This window comes from Pelecanus crispus, chromosome 6, assembly GCF_030463565.1.
Source record: "Pelecanus crispus isolate bPelCri1 chromosome 6, bPelCri1.pri, whole genome shotgun sequence".
Lineage (NCBI taxonomy): Eukaryota > Metazoa > Chordata > Aves > Pelecaniformes > Pelecanidae > Pelecanus > Pelecanus crispus.
In genome coordinates, this window is record NC_134648.1 from 65,702,962 (window position 1) to 65,721,215 (window position 18,254).

General features: G+C 49.5%; 1 protein-coding gene across 4 annotated transcripts in view; it reads left to right on the forward strand.

Moving 5' to 3' along the window:
* Positions 1-11,947, forward strand: part of DAAM1 (dishevelled associated activator of morphogenesis 1) — a 57,387-nt gene extending 45,440 nt beyond the window's left edge. For 3 of the 4 annotated variants that reach the window (XM_075712130.1, XM_075712131.1, XM_075712132.1), the window contains 9 exons: positions 1,350-1,434; positions 2,217-2,323; positions 4,076-4,164; positions 4,408-4,576; positions 5,340-5,447; positions 7,572-7,632; positions 8,286-8,417; positions 11,114-11,284; positions 11,738-11,947. In XM_075712130.1, the coding sequence (XP_075568245.1) occupies positions 1,350-1,434; positions 2,217-2,323; positions 4,076-4,164; positions 4,408-4,576; positions 5,340-5,447; positions 7,572-7,632; positions 8,286-8,417; positions 11,114-11,284; positions 11,738-11,947 (1,132 nt within the window). The remainder of the gene's footprint in view (positions 1-1,349; positions 1,435-2,216; positions 2,324-4,075; positions 4,165-4,407; positions 4,577-5,339; positions 5,448-7,571; positions 7,633-8,285; positions 8,418-11,113; positions 11,285-11,737) is intronic. The other variant, XM_075712133.1, reaches the window with a different exon arrangement.
* The last annotated feature ends 6,307 nt before the right edge of the window (positions 11,948-18,254 follow it).

The following is an 18,254-nucleotide window of genomic DNA, read 5'->3' on the forward strand; positions in this document are numbered from 1 at the left end:
GGTTGGCACAAGGTCTCACATCCTGCCGTAGGATGTGTTTCTGGTTTCAGCTCATTCCTTTGAGCCACATCCAGTGTTTCAGCATCCTTTGGCAGCGCTGATCACTGAGACTGGGGTGATGGGTTTCCTTAAAGCCCATGAATGGGTCTTCTCAACTGTGTGACTTTTCCCTACATGCAAGAACAGGGGATTTTTTTTTTTTAAACTGTATCTACTGCAATGGCTTTAACCATCACTGCAAGCTGGGCACGGGATACAGTATTGACAGACAGAGTTGCAGGAGTTTCTGGGCTTTCCCTCTTTTGCATTTAGATTATTCTATCAACTACAATGCAAAAACCTTTAATAAAAATATGTGTGGTTTTGCAGTCAAAGTCATTGCAGGGACCGGTCACGGGGAGTGCTACAGATGTATTAAACTGTAATTAACAGCTGCTCTAGCCCAGGAAGAGCTGAGGGCATCTTTCTATCTATCTGTTGCCTCAGCTCCATGCAGGCTGCTGGGTGAAGACCAGCCCGTTGTTGCTTGCTGTGATACAATGGTCTGTGTTTTTAGAAATCTCCAGTTTGAGGCTACATCTTCAATTCCTGTTACGTGGAGGAAGAAAAAGGTAGAGGCGGGGCTGGTTTCCAACCCATTACACTTCGAAGCACATTGAATCCCCACCCCTCCAAAAAAATACCTGATGGGTTTCCTGGGATGCTGAGCATCCGTTTCCCCAAATTTTGGATTCCTTTCTCTTTCTTCCTAGAGAGAGACTCCAACCAAAAGCAGCTGGGAGAGGTGGGGGAGGCAACGTTCAAATCCAAGAAAAGCTGCAGAAATTGGCCGAATTTTCCTTAGGGGTTGTGTCAATGGGTTCAGAAGCAGCACAGAAGCTGCACTCCTGAGCCTGGGCTGGGCTGTGCTGCCAATGGGGAGCATGACCCCCGCTGGCTCCATGGCCCTCAGAGATGCTGGCACTGCAGGAGTAGCATTGCTATGGGCAAGAGTTACATATAAAAGTTATGTATTTTTAATACACATATAATGTACTACTTAACAATACTTATACAAAATACTATAAAATAGGGGCTGGCAGCTGCGGTGCGGGGAGAGGGAATTGGCTGGTGGGGTTTGACCCCCGTTCGCAGCAGGGCCAGGGCTGCTCTGTGCTGTGCCTTGGCAGGGCACGGTCCTACCAGGTTTCTCGCACATCCTTCTTCATAATACACTGTACAGTGTTATTTGTGATGCTGCTGCTGGACAGGAGTTAAGTGTTCATGGTGCATGGGTGTGTAAGGAAATGCTCCTGAACCTTGCCCGATTGCTGGGCTGGGAATAACTCTCCTTCCCCTCCACCTCCCAGACTGAAACTCTCGAACGAGGAGATCAAACGAGCGATTTTGACAATGGACGAGCAGGAGGACCTCCCAAAAGACATGCTGGAGCAGGTGGGCATCATGTCTTGTGCTCTTCCATGGTTGCCTCATGCTGAGACCACACTGTGTAAGGAGCTCAGGACCAAACTGCAGCTTTAAGAAGTGTATTGGGGCCCAAAATTATTTACCAACCGCATGTTGAAAAACCACCCAAGTGGGCTAGAGCAACAGGAAAGCAGCTCGGCTGTAGCATCAGCACTGGGAGCAGCATGGCCTCCACGTGTCATGCCTGTACCCAGGTCTGCACTGGGACCCCGAGGCTGGGCCAGTTGCCCACTTTGTGGCTGTGGCTTGAAGTTCATGCTCAGTGGGGGGTTATTTTTGCAAGCCTGTTCAGCGTTTGTGCAGTCCTCAAAAAGGGAATCCCATTTTTCACCCCTCTGAATCCCTTGGGAAGCATTTTATTCACCTATCCTTAAAGCTGAGCTGGTAATTGCACTTTCAGCAGAGACATGGGAGGATTCATTGCACAAAATTTCCATCTGCAGATAGGTAGAGTTGCAGCAAATGAGAGTCTCTCAGATCTCTGGCAGAGTTGATGTCGAAACCTCCTTGGAGCAGATGAAGTATATCTGTTGTAAAAGCATAGTGATGGCAGGGCAGAAGCAAGGGATACTAATGTGATAGGGTAAGAGGAGGGAGGTGGCAGGGACAGCGGTAACACTTCATAGGTGCCTTCGGGTCACTTTCTGTACATACTGCAAGGCAGTAGATTCAAGCGACTAAATCACCATTTTGCTCCTGAAAAAGTGTACATGAACCTCATGTCCACCAGTGTGCTTTCCTTTGTTTAGCTCCTGAAGTTTGTTCCTGAAAAGGGTGATATTGACCTGCTGGAAGAGCATAAGCACGAGCTGGACCGCATGGCCAAGGCTGACCGGTTCCTCTTCGAAATGAGCAGGTCGGTGGCACAGGGGACATGTGTTTTGGCCAGTGGCTGCACAGGTTGGTCACGAGGTGGCTGTTTCGTGGAGCCTGGTTGGGAAATAAGCCCTGCTTACTGGTTTTCACATCAAGAAATGAGTGGACCAAATGGACGGGAGGGCAAGCAAGGTGCTCCCACTCATAAAGATTGCTCGTCATGCTGTGCTCCTAAAATCAGGGTTGTGCATCCCAGACAAGCAGCAGCTGGACAGAGCAGGGGGGTGGGATGGGAAGATGGATCCTCTGGAGAGAGGTGTTGGCTTCCCAGGTCATGTCCTGACACATTTCCCCTCTCGTTCGGGGGAGAGAAGCTCAGTCTGGCACAACTCTGCAAAACACTGCATCCACTGCATCATCTCCACTGTGGCCCAGGTGGGAAGTGCTGTTTGAATGATAACACGATGCTCCTTTCCCCTTCACACAAACATATCCTAATGAATACTCAAGACTGATGTATGTAAATTTTGCCCTGCTGTGTAGATGAGTCCCACTCCTCACCTCAGGAATGACTCATCCCTGGGGCTCCTGAGAATATATGAGACTGAAAGGAAATGTCATTTCTTCCTGCTCCTGGTAGCAATCATTTGAGGCTTAGAAGTCTTCAAGGATGAATAACCTTATCTTTTGCATGCACATCCTCTAGAGGTGCTGGTTTAAAATCTTGAAGCTCCTTATTTAAATCCAACTGAGCATTGAGCTCTTTGAATTTCTTAGCTGAACTTCAAGCAAGTCACTTGTTTGCAAAGTTAGTGAGTTTTACAATCTGGGATCATACTGGGAGATCAAAAATAGAAACACTCCTGTCCTCCCTGAGAAATGCACCGATGAACACCGGGGCAATGCACCGTGTAGTTGCTGAGTGTCAAAGGCAGGCAGGACGGAGCTGTGAAGTTCAGACCTGAGCCCTCAGGGCTGGAAGATGCTCAGAATTAGCTTTCTTATTGCAGGTCACCTTTCTTCTTCAGTCTCTTGCCCAAGTGTTGCTCCTGTGCCTTCATCTTTTAGAAAGCACAATGTGCTAATGCAAATATTTCCCTTGATCTCTGGCGTGGCTTTTTAATTTGCCCTGTGGTCTGTAACTAAGTGTGATGTCTTTGTCACCTCTGATTAGTACAACGACAGCGTAGCCCATGGCCTTGTCTGTGAGCACATCTCCCGTGGGTCCTTGGTCCAAATGACTTAAATCAGGCTGCCATTTGCGTACAAGTGAGATCTTGTTTAGCCTAAATACAACTGACATGAGCAGAGCCGTCCCTAACTTGCCCAGGAAAGGGCTGGATTGGGCTGTGTTGGTGGCTTTCCAGCCCAGGCCATCATTTTGAGGATCTGAAGGTCCAGTTTTGTTAGTGTTAGTAGGTGGTGTGCCTGCGTCCAGCCACAGCTCATCACAAAGCCATCAGGAGCCCAGACTTTATCAGCATCTTTGCTAAGGAGTCGTCATAAATGAACTGTTCATAGCAATAGGGTGTAAAAATGCACTTGTTGAACCTGCTGAGTTAAGGATAGGCTTAAGCATGTGCTTAAGACCCCACCTGGATCCACTCCAGGACAGCTGTAGCTTCAGTTGTCATTTTTTCCCATCCCAGCATAGTTTCAGGGAGAAATGCGGTCATTATTTTTTAATCACCGTGCCTTAAGCGTGCTTTGTAAGCACAGCTGCAAGCAACAGAGCAACTAAGCTCTGCCTGGAGCAAGCGAAGCTCAACCTGCACCTCTGGTTTTTTTCCAGGATAAACCATTATCAGCAAAGGCTGCAGTCCCTCTACTTCAAGAAGAAGTTTGCAGAGAGAGTTGCAGAAGTCAAACCCAAGGTGGAAGGCAAGTGACCAGACCTGCTAAGGTCGCTAAGGGGCTCTGTGCTGGCACGGGGAGTGTTCGTAGGAAGAGCATCCCTCCATGCCAGGGCGAGCTTGGTCCGCATGGAGGTTGCAGTGATGCAGGGGAAGGGAGGAGCTGGTGGTCACTCTTTGGCCATGGGGGCACCAAAGGGGTTGCTGCAAGGAAAGGGGTCTGGTGAGCTGCTGTGGCAGGGGGTAACGTCCCACCCCTCTCTGCTTTCAGCCATCCGCGCCGGCTCCAAGGCAGTGCTGCAGAGCAGCAGCCTCCAGCAGCTGCTGGAGGTGGTCCTGGCCTTCGGGAACTACATGAACAAAGGCCAGAGGGGCAACGCCTTTGGATTTAAGATCTCCAGCCTCAACAAGATCGCAGACACCAAGTCCAGCATTGACAAGTGAGCAGCCCCTGCTCTCATCCTTGATAGCATCCATGGCCCCCAGGATGCTGGGGGAATGGAGGGATCGTTAGTGTTGCCTCTGGGACGTGGGTAGGTGGGAGCGGTCCCCTCCCTCCTGCCGCCCCATCTGGCACATCCAATGATGCAAGCATCCATTTTTGGAGCAGGACAGATTTCAAGGGAAGCTGAGCTGCAGATCAGCATGGGGATCGATGGAGGCTTTCCTTCCTGGGCTGGCTGAACGGCAGCCAAGGCTGATTGGGAGCATCATCCTCCAAATGCTTTTTTCCCCCTTTGAGAAGCCAAGAGTCATCGTGCTGTGGCACAGTGGCCGGAGGAGGGGTCCCAGGGGTTCCTCTCCATGGGAACCCCTCTGCAGCTCCCCCAAGCTGCCGCAGCCATCACCTGGTTCACTCTACCCCACTGAGCTCTGTGCACAGAGAGAGGAGCTCGGTCAGGTCTCAAACCTGCCTGGTCTCATCCATCAGTAAAGACAATGGAGGATGGGAGCGGTGATGCTCAAGTCACCACCCCTAGGTCCCTCCTGTGGAGGGCCCTTGCTTGCAGGGACCAGGCTGCTCTGTGCTGTGGCTGTGCATGGGACAGACTCATCCCATGTCCCCAGACAGGCAGTGAGCAGCACCCTTGCAGAGATCCAAAAATAATTCATTACCAGGGTTGGGATTTAACCAAGGTTTTCGACTGAGCTCTCGGCTCCCCATGGTGCCGCCACGCTGACCTCACCTCTCCTCTCTCCTAGGAACATCACCCTTCTGCACTATCTCATCACTATCGTTGAAAAGAAATATCCCAAAGTCCTCCGCCTGCATGAGGAGCTGCGAGACATCCCGCAGGCAGCCAAAGTCAAGTAAGCAGGGATTTAGGTGGCGCTTAGGGAGCGCTGGGAGCTCCTCTCCCCTCACTTCAGGCTGCCTTTCCACATACCCTTCCCTGCTCATGCTCCGGGCCAGATCCTGGCTGCTGGGCTGGGCCCTGCGCTGTGGCCACGCTGGCCCAAGAGCAGCCCGGAAGGCAGGAACAAACATCACCTGGTGGCTTTAAATCTCAGCCCTTGCAGCAAAGGGCTGCGAGCCTCCGACCGCGAGGGAGGGGAGCTGCTTGGAGCAGCCGTTTCCTGTTGTTATCTCACCGCAGAAGCATTTAATTAATTTCTAATGGTACGTTAAGTAATCCGGGAGGAAGCGGTTGCGGTGTGGCTGCAGATAAAGGGCAGCTGTTTATCTGCGTGTGGCGGGGAGGCTTTGCCTGCAGCACTGGCAGGACCAGGCAGCAGTGCAAGGGGCTCACCTGCCTCCAGGTCCTGGTTGGTCCTCATTTCGCCACCAACGTGGAGCTTCTGGTGTTTGCAACAAGCCTTTAAACCCTGCCTGCCTCCTGGTGACCTGTTCAGAGCAGGCTGCCGCTGTCTCTTTGCTGGCAGAGGCCCCCACTGAGCAAAGCCCTTAAACACACGCTGAACTTTTAAGTGCAGGAGGAATCTGTAGCGCTGCAAAGCCCTCAAGTATGTGCTGAAGTCCCGCTGAAATCAATGAGGCTGTTTCAGTTTTAAAGTTCAATGGGAGCTTACAGGCTTTGCTGCTTCAGGGACCTGAGCAGTGAAGATCATGTGTTCCTGCAGTCAGCACGTGTTTCTGTTAGCTGTGGACATGAAAGGGCTTGAAACTACACCTTTTTAGAGGGGGGATGGCAAATATACATGGAGTTTATGGCGGCTCAAGGGTCTTTCAAGTTTCAAAGTGCTCTTGTAGCAATAGTGGCTTCCCCGTGGAAGATCTGTAATGTGCAAAGCAAGCATCCTCGCATTTAAAATGTAAAATAATTGTCAGCCATAGGGATTAAACAAAGTGACAGGACAAATCTTGGCAGGCGAAGAGGAGTCTGTGGCAGCTGCACTCGTAGACATTGGCTGAGAACATGGTTGAGCAGGGCATGCTCCTCACCGGTGGAGGCTCCGGCTTTCTCATGCTTATGTATCTGCAGCTGTTGTACAGATACACGTATGGGAAAGAAAACGTCTGCAGAGAGGGGGGATTTTCCCCCCTAAACTTTATCATTTTGCTCTAAACTGGCCACCATATGTAATATTTGGGTTTGGTCCAATCTAGAGTGAAACCAAAAAGTTTCTAAAGCTGTGGAAAGCCCTAAATCCCCCCCAGCCCTGCAGCTGTGAAGCAAAATTGCCGCCTCTGTCAATCCCACCACTAGTAATGAACTGCTGGAGCACAGGGCTCCCAAAACTGCATTTTCCCAGACTAAACCTGCCAGGAACGCTTGCCCCATGACCCGACGTCAGCGTTTCCAGGGACCCCAGCCCTAGGACAGACACCCCTGGAAAGATGTCAAGCCTGTGGTCATCAAGTCTTTGTGAGAAAGCTTCCACTCAGATGTAGTGGTAAAAACCCATAAGCACTTGAACTTGACGCTCATCAGGGGCTTGAGCCTTATGTAAACACAGTCAGTGCCAGACATGATGATTTATTTTTATTTCTCTATATTTGGGTTGTCTCCCTTTATGAAGGCCTTGCTGCTCGGGAGGATGCTTTGCATGGCGTTCACCTAACCATGGTTTCCTGAAAAATTGTCTGTTGTGCAATGGGTCAAGCCTATCTTCTGCTGGCCCTCAAGAAGGGAAGAGAAATCTGTGCCCAACAAAACCCTCTCCTGACCTCTCCTTTAGCTTGGAGAGGTCTGGAGGCTGCTGAGCTTGCTAAGCCTGCACGGTCCCCTTGATTAAAAATACAGAAAAGTGCTTTGCTTTAAAACAAGCAACTGCAGCCACTTTGAGATGGGTGGCTGTCCTGGCTTAGAGGCTGTCAGCCCAATTTGCTGCTTGAAACATGCTGGTCTGCAAACAGGAGGCAATGTGTGCAGTGCTGGGGTCTCTTCAGTGGAAAAACATGGTCAAGTTGGTCAGAGAGCTGTAGGATTTGCTGGGGAAGGCTGAAAATTAACATCCTGCCATTTCCAACAGCATGACCGAGCTGGAGAAAGAAATAAACACTCTGAGGAGCGGCCTGAGAGCGGTGGAGACTGTAAGTATTATTTAAATCAAATATAGTCCAGCCTTGCTCTGAGCACCATGGCATCCCTCCTTAGGGAGGCAGGCAAGGGAGCTCCCAGCAAAGCTGCTTTTATCTCACATCCTGGAGATCTGTTTGTCTTTCCTTCCTGCCCTGCACATGCGCCTGTCCTCTTAGGGCTGTTTTGGCACCAAAGTTACTGTATGTGATTAGGCACGTGCATGGTTTATATCTAATACACCAAGGGAGGCTGAGTGAGTTTAGTGATGATGCCTGTGGAGGACCTGTGATGTGCTGAGGGGTCTCTCTTTGGCTGTAAAACTGCAGAGGGCTGGGGCTCGGGCTGAGGAGCGCTTCTGAGCCCGGCTGGAGTGATGATGAAATGGTGGAGGTACCCCAAAGGACTCGCTGTCTTGCTAAATTATGCTGTTTCCACGATCTCTCCTGCAGGATTTGGCCTTAAAAGCATACTGCAGGCATGATAGTGTAAAACGGGGTAATCCATGGTCTCACACATGGCAGGAGGGAGCAGCGGGTGGCGGTGCAGTCAGTACCCGTGGCACTGATGCAGGCACACACCCAACAGCACTACTGGAGGCCAATGGTATTTGTGTCCCTCATCAGCCAGGGCCTGACCAGATTTGATTTTTTTTTTTTCCCCAAAGGAGCTGGACTTCCAGAAGTCTCAGGTTCAGCAAACAGGTGATAAGTTTGTGTCTGTCGTCAGCCAGTTCATCACATTAGCCAGCTTCAGCTTCTCGGATGTGGAAGACCTTCTGATGGAAGCGAAAGAGCTGGTAAGGCCACCAATGTCCTTGAGATCTGGGTAGCATTTCAGTCTTTCCTCCAGCCAACAAGGGATGGATGGTCCTTACCTTCCTAGAGCACATGCTGTGTGTTAACATCTCAGATACCTCCCCTGTGAGATCATGCGGGTGTCCTGCTGAGACCCTGACATGAGAAAGGTGCTGGGCTGCTCTTCATGCTTTGTTTGGAGTGGGTGAGTGGTACATCCCTGACTGTCCCCAGGGCCTTTTTCCTGCTCCACAACCCAACATGCCAGGGGATTGCAGTCAGGCCAACAGCCTGCTTCTGGGATGCAAGATATGCTGTAGAAAGCCATGAGATACCTGTCTATCTTTTGGAAGTGCAAGGCAGGGGCTAGCCATGGGAGAGTTGTGTCCATCAGGGGAGGAGATGATAGGTCGTTTGTGAGGTTCTGAGTCTTGGTGAAGAGCTTTCACTCAAGCCTAGAGGGTTTGCTTTGCCTTCCGTGTCTTAAAATGGAAATATCTCAGTTTTGGTGGCCTTAGAGTTAGGAGTGTGGCAGCTGGGGCATCTTGGCCAATGAAGGCTGAAGGTGGCAAGAAAGCAGACTGTTCTGTCTGGTGCTGATGGAAGAAGAGGAAAAAATGCAACCAGGTCTTCAGGCTGGACATGAGGTCACCCAGAGATTGATATCAGAGACAACCCAGGCTGCCCGAGTGACCCCACTTCTATAGGGCAAAATAACACCCAATGCGTAACTTCATTCTGGACCTGCCCAGCTCTTCTCTCCAAAGAAGAGGGAGAGGAGCTCAGTGACATGAATTGAGGCCAACTTCAGACCTGGTTAGAGAAGCTAAACAATAAAAAAGCTTCACCTTCCCCAGAGTAATGCTTTGGTGAGTGCTTTGCAGCCACGTGCAATGACCTCTTGCCATGTTGTCCTTTTCTCCCTTCCAGGCTGGTTTAAATCACAGCAAAGAGGTGGCCATTGGCTGACATCTGTGATTCCCAAGCACCTTTTCCTTCCCCCTCTTTCAGCAAAGGAGCACACAGCTGGTTTCCATTTCCTCCAAGAACAGTCCTCCAGTGTCTCCTCCCTGGCCTGGCCTTCATCTTGGTTGAAGTGGCAGGGAGATGGTCCAGCATCGGCCTTTTTAGAGGTCCCATCTTTGTCCCACTGCATGAGCTACCTCCAAAGACAGAAGTTACCATGTGTCACCACCTCCTTCTCCCTGGTTGTACCAGTGTCCAGTTGGCACTGTTCTTCAGACCATCCACCCATGTTTGGGCATTATGACTGAACATTACCTTCCTGAGGCCATAGCTAACGCAGGCCACCCTTTTAAACTGTTGACAGTAACCTAGCAGATCTTGCCTGCAGCGAGTTAGGACTGTGGAGACGGTGACAAACACTGCAAACTGTATCATCTTCTGCTGATTTGGCTGGATATGGAGGAGAAGGTCTGGTTGTGGTCCCTAGAGCCTTTCAAAGTCCACTCTGAAGCAATGCGCAGCTGTTCCCAAGGATATTGGATAGGACAGGCAGATTCAAACTGTGTTAACTGCTTTCTCTTAGGAAAGCAGAAACATCATTCTTTTATAAACTTTATATCCTGCAAGGATAACATTTTCAGCCTTTCCCCCCACCAGAATCTCCCGTAACATGGCAGAGAATCCAGTATCTTGATGAAAATCAACAAGAATAACCTCAATTATTTTGACTTATATAGTGGCACCTCTCAGATTCCTCCCTGCATCTTGAAGTGCTAAGTCTCTTAAGTAAACAAAGAAATAAAAATGCCCTACATGTCTTTTGAAGAGCCTGGGGCACCCTGCAAATAAAACTAAATCATATAGGCAGGCTTTAAAAACGTTCCTCTTGGTCTACCCTGCAAAATCAAAGCAACTAATAAATCTGTGCTTTGATTTTGTTTTCCTTTTCTTTTAAGCGTGCTTATCTCCAGAATGCGCCATCACAATTTTAACAAACTTTCTGTGCACAAAGAGTCTCCTTCAAGCTGAAAGTGACAACAAAGGATGTCAGCCCCAAGGATGACTTGTGGGCTCCTTGGGGACCAGGATGCATTGGCAGATCGTGGATGTCCTGTCCTGACCCTTGCTATGGCCTCATTCGACTCCCTTACATTAATGGTGTGCAAACAGCACAAAAGGCCGGAAAACTCCCTATTTCCCTACCCAGGGCTGTGCCTGAGCCTGGGCAGAAACATCTTTTAGAAGTTTCACCAACACATTTGGTTTCAATAGCAGAGCATGTGGCAATGATAAATAATGCCCCAAAAATACTTCAAAGAAAAACTTAAAAGTGCGAGTTTCCCTTCCCCTGCCGTGTTTACTATTAGTTTTATGTCTTCGGTCTTCAGTCCCACAATATTTTGCTTCCTTGTTTTTACTGCTGCTTAGTTAATAAAGTCGAGCTGGGGTGGGAGGAGGATTGGCAGAGCCAGAGGCAAGAAGGGTTGTGTGGGGGTTGTTTTAGGAGAGGGGGCTCAGGAGCAATCCAGTTCAGTTCTTACAGGACAGCAGGTAAAGCATCAGATGATTTATTTCATGTTTAAGTCAAGGCTTGGTGAAGCAAAGCCCTGCTCTCAGCCATGGCTGCTGGAAGCGTTTCTCCGCTCCATCAGGTCAAAGGCTTCCCATGGAGGGTTTCACCAGTGTAGTGGGTATCTCTGAGACTGACAGACCCCTGTCTTCTCTCTCCCAGTTTTCTAAGGCTGTGAAGCATTTTGGAGAAGACACGGACAAAATGCAGCCCGATGAGTTCTTTGGCATCTTTGACCAGTTCCTTCAAGCCGTGACCGAAGCCAAGCAGGAGAATGAGAACATGAGGAGGAGGAAGGAGGAGGAAGAGCGCCGGGCACGCATGGAGGCACAGGTGAGTGGGCACCAGCGAGTCTAGCAGCAACCCCGGGACACCTAGGGATGGCAACCATGCCGTATTGTCCCCAGCAGCTGCCCTTGGACATGGTAGCACAAGGAGCGCTGAAGGCTGGGCAAGGAGCTTCTGCACTCTTAGACCCACCTGCTTTTCACTGTTGATTGCTTAATTAACTAATGACCTTGGGTTAGTGAGATCTTGGAGCTAAAACATGCAGCAGAGCTGGTGCTGCCTGTGAGCTGCTGTGACCCACCAGCAGCAGCCATGGGGCTGTGGACCTCAGCCCATGGGTTGTATCAATAACCCTGACCAGCTCTCACATGCTAAGCACTGGGGTGGGGAAACCGCTCTTGTTTTATGGGTTTGGGGGTCACCACATGTGTTGGGCACCCCCACAACCACCTGCATGAGGGTGAGATGTCTTCTTTCCCCCTCCGCTATGGCACGTAGCTGAAGGAGCAGCGGGAGCGGGAGCGCAAGGCGAGGAAGGCAAAGGAGAGTGGGGAGGAAGGCGGCGAGTTTGATGACCTTGTCTCGGCCCTGCGCTCAGGCGAAGTCTTCGACAAGGACCTCTCCAAACTCAAGCGCAACCGCAAGCGCATCGCAAATCAGCTGGCCGACAGCAGCCGCGAGAGGCCCGTCACCAAGCTCAACTTCTGAAAAACAAACAACAACAAAACCCAACAAAAAAACGTGGGTTAGTCTTTTTGAAGTGGCTGGGGGGGGGGGTGTATTCCCATTATACTGCCTTGCAATTCAAAGCGAAAAAAGTGGCACGCTCTTTCTCCCTGCGGGCGAGTGTGTGTGTGTGTATATACTGTGTATATAGTCAGGTCGGGGGTGTGGATGGAGGTGCATGGGCAGCCCACCTTGATGGGTGCCAGTGCAGCCTCCTCCCCTCCAACCAACTCCGAAAAGTAGTTCTCCCCATGCACAAGCACAATGCCATGTCCGCGGAGCAAGAGAGGACCCAACCCAGAGACGCCGGCGGTCCCCGTGGTCCCCAAAGGCAATGGGAAGCCTCTGCCTGCCACTCTCCTGCTTGGACCCCCCAGGCCGTTTGTGGGGGACGCCTTGCGCACAAGCTGAGCGGTTTAAAGAAGAAAAGAAAAAAACAAAGTTGACTGAACTTTAATCCGTTGGTTTTTTTCTCATTGTGATTATTCAAAAAAACTCGCAGATCCGTGCTTTCGCACTGGTTCCCGAGCTCGGCGCCGCGGGTGCTCCTGGCAATGCTCTTCCCGTCGTCCTTGGGAAACGCTCTTTTTCCTCTTACTGCCACCTTGCTAAAGGAAAAAGTTTACCCCAAAGTGCTTATCGCTCTAACGCCACACAGATGTATTTATACTTTCATAACATTTTCTGGCCCAAGACAGTGGGAAAGGTCGGTTCTCGGAGGAGACGAAGAGCATAAACTTTTGCGTTGTAATTTTTGTTCTTGCTTTCTGTTCAATGGGACAAACTGTATCCTCTGTAACGGTGGGTCAGAACCGAAGGTCTCTGATACACAAAGGGGCTGGTGCAAAGCCCGCCGGCTTTCACCCACCTTTTCTCTTTTCTTTATCGGACACACAGAAGCAGCGATGCCAAGAAACGCTCATCTCTTAGCCAGGTCCTTTTTCGACTGGTTTGCTGTTCGTTGTCATTGCAAATTTGTAAGCAGAACTACCTGTCAAATGTCAGTCCAAAAAAAAAAAAACAAAAAAAATAAAAATAATTCAAAGCTCTCAGGGAGTAATAATTTAAAGGTTTAGAAAATTAAGAATTGGAGAATAAAAAGTAACGACCATTAACATATTAACATTTCTATTCTTAAATTATGCTGAGTATATAGAGGACTGTTACTTTTTACTTTTATTTATTTGTGGTGTGTTTTTTAAGAAAACAAAACAAAACCTTTTTATACCACCAATACTTTTGTGATCTTTTTTTTTTGTTTGTTTGTTCTTTTTCCTGTGGAGAGATGAGTTTGTCCCTGTTGCACTAGATATTAACACTATTTGAAATAGGGTTGGGGTTTTTTTTGTCAGATAATCGGTATTACTGGTGGGGTATGGGATGACAGTTAACTATATGTACTGTATAGCAAAAGTGCTGTTTAAACTAATTTGTATAAAAAAATATGGTTCTAAGCACCTGAAGGCCGCAGGGTCTGCGTGCTGAGTGAAAGCTGTGAAATCTCTCTCTAACCAGAGTTGTCAAGAACTGTGGTTTTACCATTTTGTTCTTTTCTTCATTGCAACTTTTGACGCACTGTAGATTAAAAAAAAAAAAAAGAAAAAGAAAAGAAAAAAAGAAACTTTCTGAGTAGCATTTGAAGCAGTAATAAATAAAGCAGGTAAGTGCAAAAAAAAGTCCAGCACCTCATATCCAAGCAGCTGCAAAACCTGCAGATTATGTTCAAAGGTGGAGTTAAGCACTTTGCTCTAAGAAGGAGGGGGAAATAAAGACAAAAGGTAATGATAATACTATTCCTTAACTAAAGTGCCTCTATTTATATTTTTTATTTATGGCTGAAAAAATGGGGCTGATAAAATTGAGGGAATGGACTTTGGGGGGAATTTAAAATATAAAAAAAAAGAAGAAAAAAAGTTAAAAAAAAAAGTCTGGCCTCTGATGGTTTAAGGAATGGTTGGTCACACACGTTTAATTCGAAAGGCGGTGGGAGTCAGAAAGGGCGATCGCCTCCTGGGGTCCCTGGGTGCACGGCTCAGCCGCCAGCACCTACCCCCAGCTCCTGCCTCCGGGACCCCAGTGCCACATCAGGACCTTTCCTGACAGATTTCCTCTTGCCCTTCCAAACCCGGTTGGTTTTTTTTTATTATTATTGTTTTACAACAGCCTTGTTATCAGGCTGAGTTTGCCATTTCTTTGTTTTCTTTCAAAAAAAAAAAAAAAAAAGAAAAAAAATTATATCTCTATAAATAAATACAAAGGCTGTGTGCAGGTAATTCCATGTGCCATTGTTGAAAACTACTTTTAGATTGGTGCTGGTGTAAGTAGCCACTCTTTTCTCTTGGGTGTGTATTTTAAAGATGAATTTTTTTTTTTTTAATAATGCCAAAAAGGAAAAAAAAATCCATAATAATTTGTAAACTGAAGTATATGTCTTGGACCTTATTAGCTTCATAGTGACCAAGGTAGTCTGCTAGGTGCAAGGATGTTAGTAGTCTTAGCTAGCGGGAAATGCTGTGTAATGTTATGAGACTGTACATTTTCTAAGACGGCAATATGCAATAAAGAAAAATGATTTCGGTGAGTGTACATGGCAGAGCCACGAGTTATTTTTTGCGGGGGAAAAAAGTGGGATATTTGGAGATTGAGATAGGTGTTGAAAAGGCCCTCCATGGGTTGCTGTTTTTCTGTGTATTTGCAGTCACTGCTGGGGTTGGCTGGTAACCCCACCTCACAGCTTTGCTGCGTGCTGGATTTTAGGCAGTCAGGGTTTTTTCCACCCTGCTGCTTCACAGCATCCTCATGGTTGCCCACTCGAGGGCTCTGAAACACCTCCCACTTAGTGACCCCATTCATTTGTGCCCCCTGCCTTGTTGCTAATGCCTGTTCCCACCTTGGTGACCGGCTTTTCTGGGAGCCTGCATTGAGGCAGCCGACGGTTTGCGTCACAGGATCCGATCGTCTCCCTTTCTCCTGCTGACGGAGCCAAGCGGGTGCTGGCTGGGCTGGCCCGTGTGCCTCTAGCAAGCCTATCTAGACACACCGGAGATGTTTTCTAGCCCAAACCCCTCTGGGCCTATTCACGCTCACCGCTGCCTTTCCCGCACACCTTTCAATCTGGGCTGTTATTTTTCTTCTTTTTCCGATGTTCTTTGCATTGAGTGACCTTTGCAGCACCCAGCGTCCCCAGACCCTGCTGTCTGTAGCAACGGGAGCACATGCATCATGTTCAGACCTGTACGCTTCCCCCTTCCACCAGGGCTTTCTCCAGTATAACCAGTAAGCCAGCACCGAGCCAGCACAGATGGGGCATCTAACACATCCCTGGGCTTGTTGGGGCTTCCTTTGGTGCGATCCCACCCAGCGTCGGTATGACAGGTACACTCGGCCCCCCCTTCCTCATGAAGATCGGGGCTTTTAACATGGCGATCACCAGCTTTTCACACCTTTTGTGCTCCACCGTGCCCTCAGGCACACACACCCCTCAGCAGGGGCAGCAGGAGAGTTGGGGCCCCTTGGTCAACAGACAGGGCCCACAGCCAATGAGGCGCCTTGCCTCAGAGAAGCTTCTAGATCATGACCAATTATGACCACAGCTCATATCCGACCCAGGGTATAAATGGGGCGCTGCCAGGGACCCCCTTTGAGTGGTCTCTTCAAAACCTCTCCCCCTTGGGTTGGGACACCACCTGAGGAAACTTCCCAGAATTGAGTGCCCTCCACCTCCTTTTGGTGGGGGGTTCCTTCTGGACATATCTTTGAGTGAGCCCTTGCCCCTTCCCCCGAGGTGAGCGATTACATCTTCAGGGTACCTACAAGAGAGAGTTTCCCCTTGTGAATGAGCGTGTGCACGCACTTCAGATCATCATTCCTGTGTGTGTTGATGTGTAGTAACAATACCCCAAGTGACATCTCTAACCTGTTACGTGTTAAATGTTATCAGGGTGTTGATTGATTTTTGGTTTGCCCCTGTTTCTCATTGGTTTCTCTTGTGTGGTTTTGGCTGTTTTGAGGAATGAAGTTAGAATCATTGAATCATTTAGGTTGGAAAAGACCTTTAAGATCATCAAGTCCAACCATGAACCTAACACTACCAAGTCCACCACTAAACCAATTAAGGGTACAGTAATAATTAATTTCATGTTTCCTGGTGTGGTGCCTGGATCAGTTTTTAATGAAAGTAAAACTAGGAATCATTAAGGTTGGAAAAGACCTCTAAGATCATCAGTCCAACCATCAACCCAACACCACCATGCCTACTAAACCATGTCCCAAAGTGTCCAAAGTTGTTTGAGTTTGTCCTTCAGTTGCATTAGTCTTAGCATACCTCCGTGACAGTTGGGGCTGGCAGACACAGTAGCTCTCTCCTATTTATATCCCATGGCCAGTGTTTCCTATCACAGAGTGTATTTCTGACCCAGCATTGGTCAGATTTGGGCTGGCGGGGAGTGTGGGGTGGTGGTGAAGAGCATGGCTACCATCGCAGCACCTGGCGGTCAGGTGGGCTGGTGATGCCATGCGAAAGCAGCACCGGGCTGTGTAGTGAAAGGACCCAAGCAAAAGGGGAATGGCTTCAGCTGCTCTTCCTTTCATAAATCCCTGTGTCCCCAGCACAGGGGTGCTGTGGGGTGCATCCATAAATTGATGTGAACAACCCAGCCAAACCCTACAGCCTGACAAGGACCTGAAATTCTGGTTGACGGCAGATTGCAGGTTTCCTGGGCCACACCAGTGTGTGACACAGAACAGTCCCCAGGACGGGGATGGGGTGGCAGTGGGAGATGTGAGCAAGGACAGGGCATAGCTTTTTATTCAACCAAGATATTTGAGGGGAAGAAAAGCCTAGTAATGTGCAAGCTTCCCAGCCTGCAAACCCTTCCTCGGGGCTGAAATAGCAGCATCTATGGCTTGAGAACATGAACGTTTGACACCCCAGAGGAAAGGGGATTGGGGTGGGCACTATGCTGGACTGGCATGGCTGTACTGTGTGAGCCCATGTCACCAGGAGCTCATAGAATCATAGAATCATAGAATTGTTTAGGTTGGAAAAGACCTTTAAGATCATCCAGTCCAACCATTAACCTACACTACCAAGTCCACACTAAACCAGTCAAGGGTAGACTGGACTAAACCATGTCCCGAAGTGCCACATCTACCCATTTTGGCTGTCTGGGTTTTCACTGGAAAAAATGGCTTCTGTGCCCCAAATCCTGGCACCTCCCTCCAGTTAAAGCCATGAGGAGGGTGTGCTGGATGGGCCAAACCTGCCCAGACCTGCCAGTGCCAGGGGAGCTGCCAGGCATGGGGGTCCCAGAGCAGTTGCCCCATGGGGCCACCCAGGTTGGTGGCACCAAACCTGAGCCGGCTTTTGCTGTGGTCCCTCTGCTCCAGCCAGGCAGCTTTCCCCATTGCTGAAGGCTGGGGCGACTGGGAGTCCCGTCGGCGCGAGGAGCATCAGGTGTTATCTCCCGCACTCAACCTGTTATCCTTGGCATCGTGCCCCGGCTTGGAAAAGATGAGTCAAGAGCTTGGGGCGATGACCTGGTGCAGACACAGCATTGCACGCAAAACTCAGCTCAGCAAGTAGGGCAGACACGGCTCAACATGAGACACCAGGCTCCCAGCCCCACTGGCAGCACTGCTGCTTTGGTGCCCAATGGCCAGGGGTTGCAGGGTGCCAGGTCGGCAGGAGCTTGTGGGGCTTCATGTCCAAAAATATTTATTTACTCCCAAGAGGGGGTACAATGGGATCAATGGATCCGTCAGGCTTTGACGTCCCTCCTGGAGACCCTCAGGAAAGGGTAAGCAAAGCAGGGGACATTGCCAGTCCTGCTCTCACTTGTGTTGCGGCTGGACCTGGCTCTGTCCCCAGTACCAGTGCCTGTCACAGCTCAAGCAGATGTCCTGGGGTAAAATTGCACTTTGCCAACATCACAATCTTGCAGAGCCTGATCACCAGATCTGCAGCCTTTGTGCAGGGCTGGAGCACCCCAGGAACAGGCTCATCCCTCAATGCAGAGACCAGCGTAACAGTAAAACCCCATAAAAGCAGCTGGATATTTGTCCACCAGCCTGTGCTGTGGAGTGAACATGCTGTGCTTCTGGGGAGGATGGGAGAGGCCAAGCTGACACGAAGGCTGATGGGTGCATGAGGGAGGCTGTGAGCCAGCACCATCCCCGTCCCCATCCCCTCTCCTGCAGCAAATCCTGCAGACATCTCTCCTGTGAGCTCTCTCCCTGGCATTGCTCAGGGTCCTGCAATATATGCATGTGGAAAGGAGAGTTCTCCATT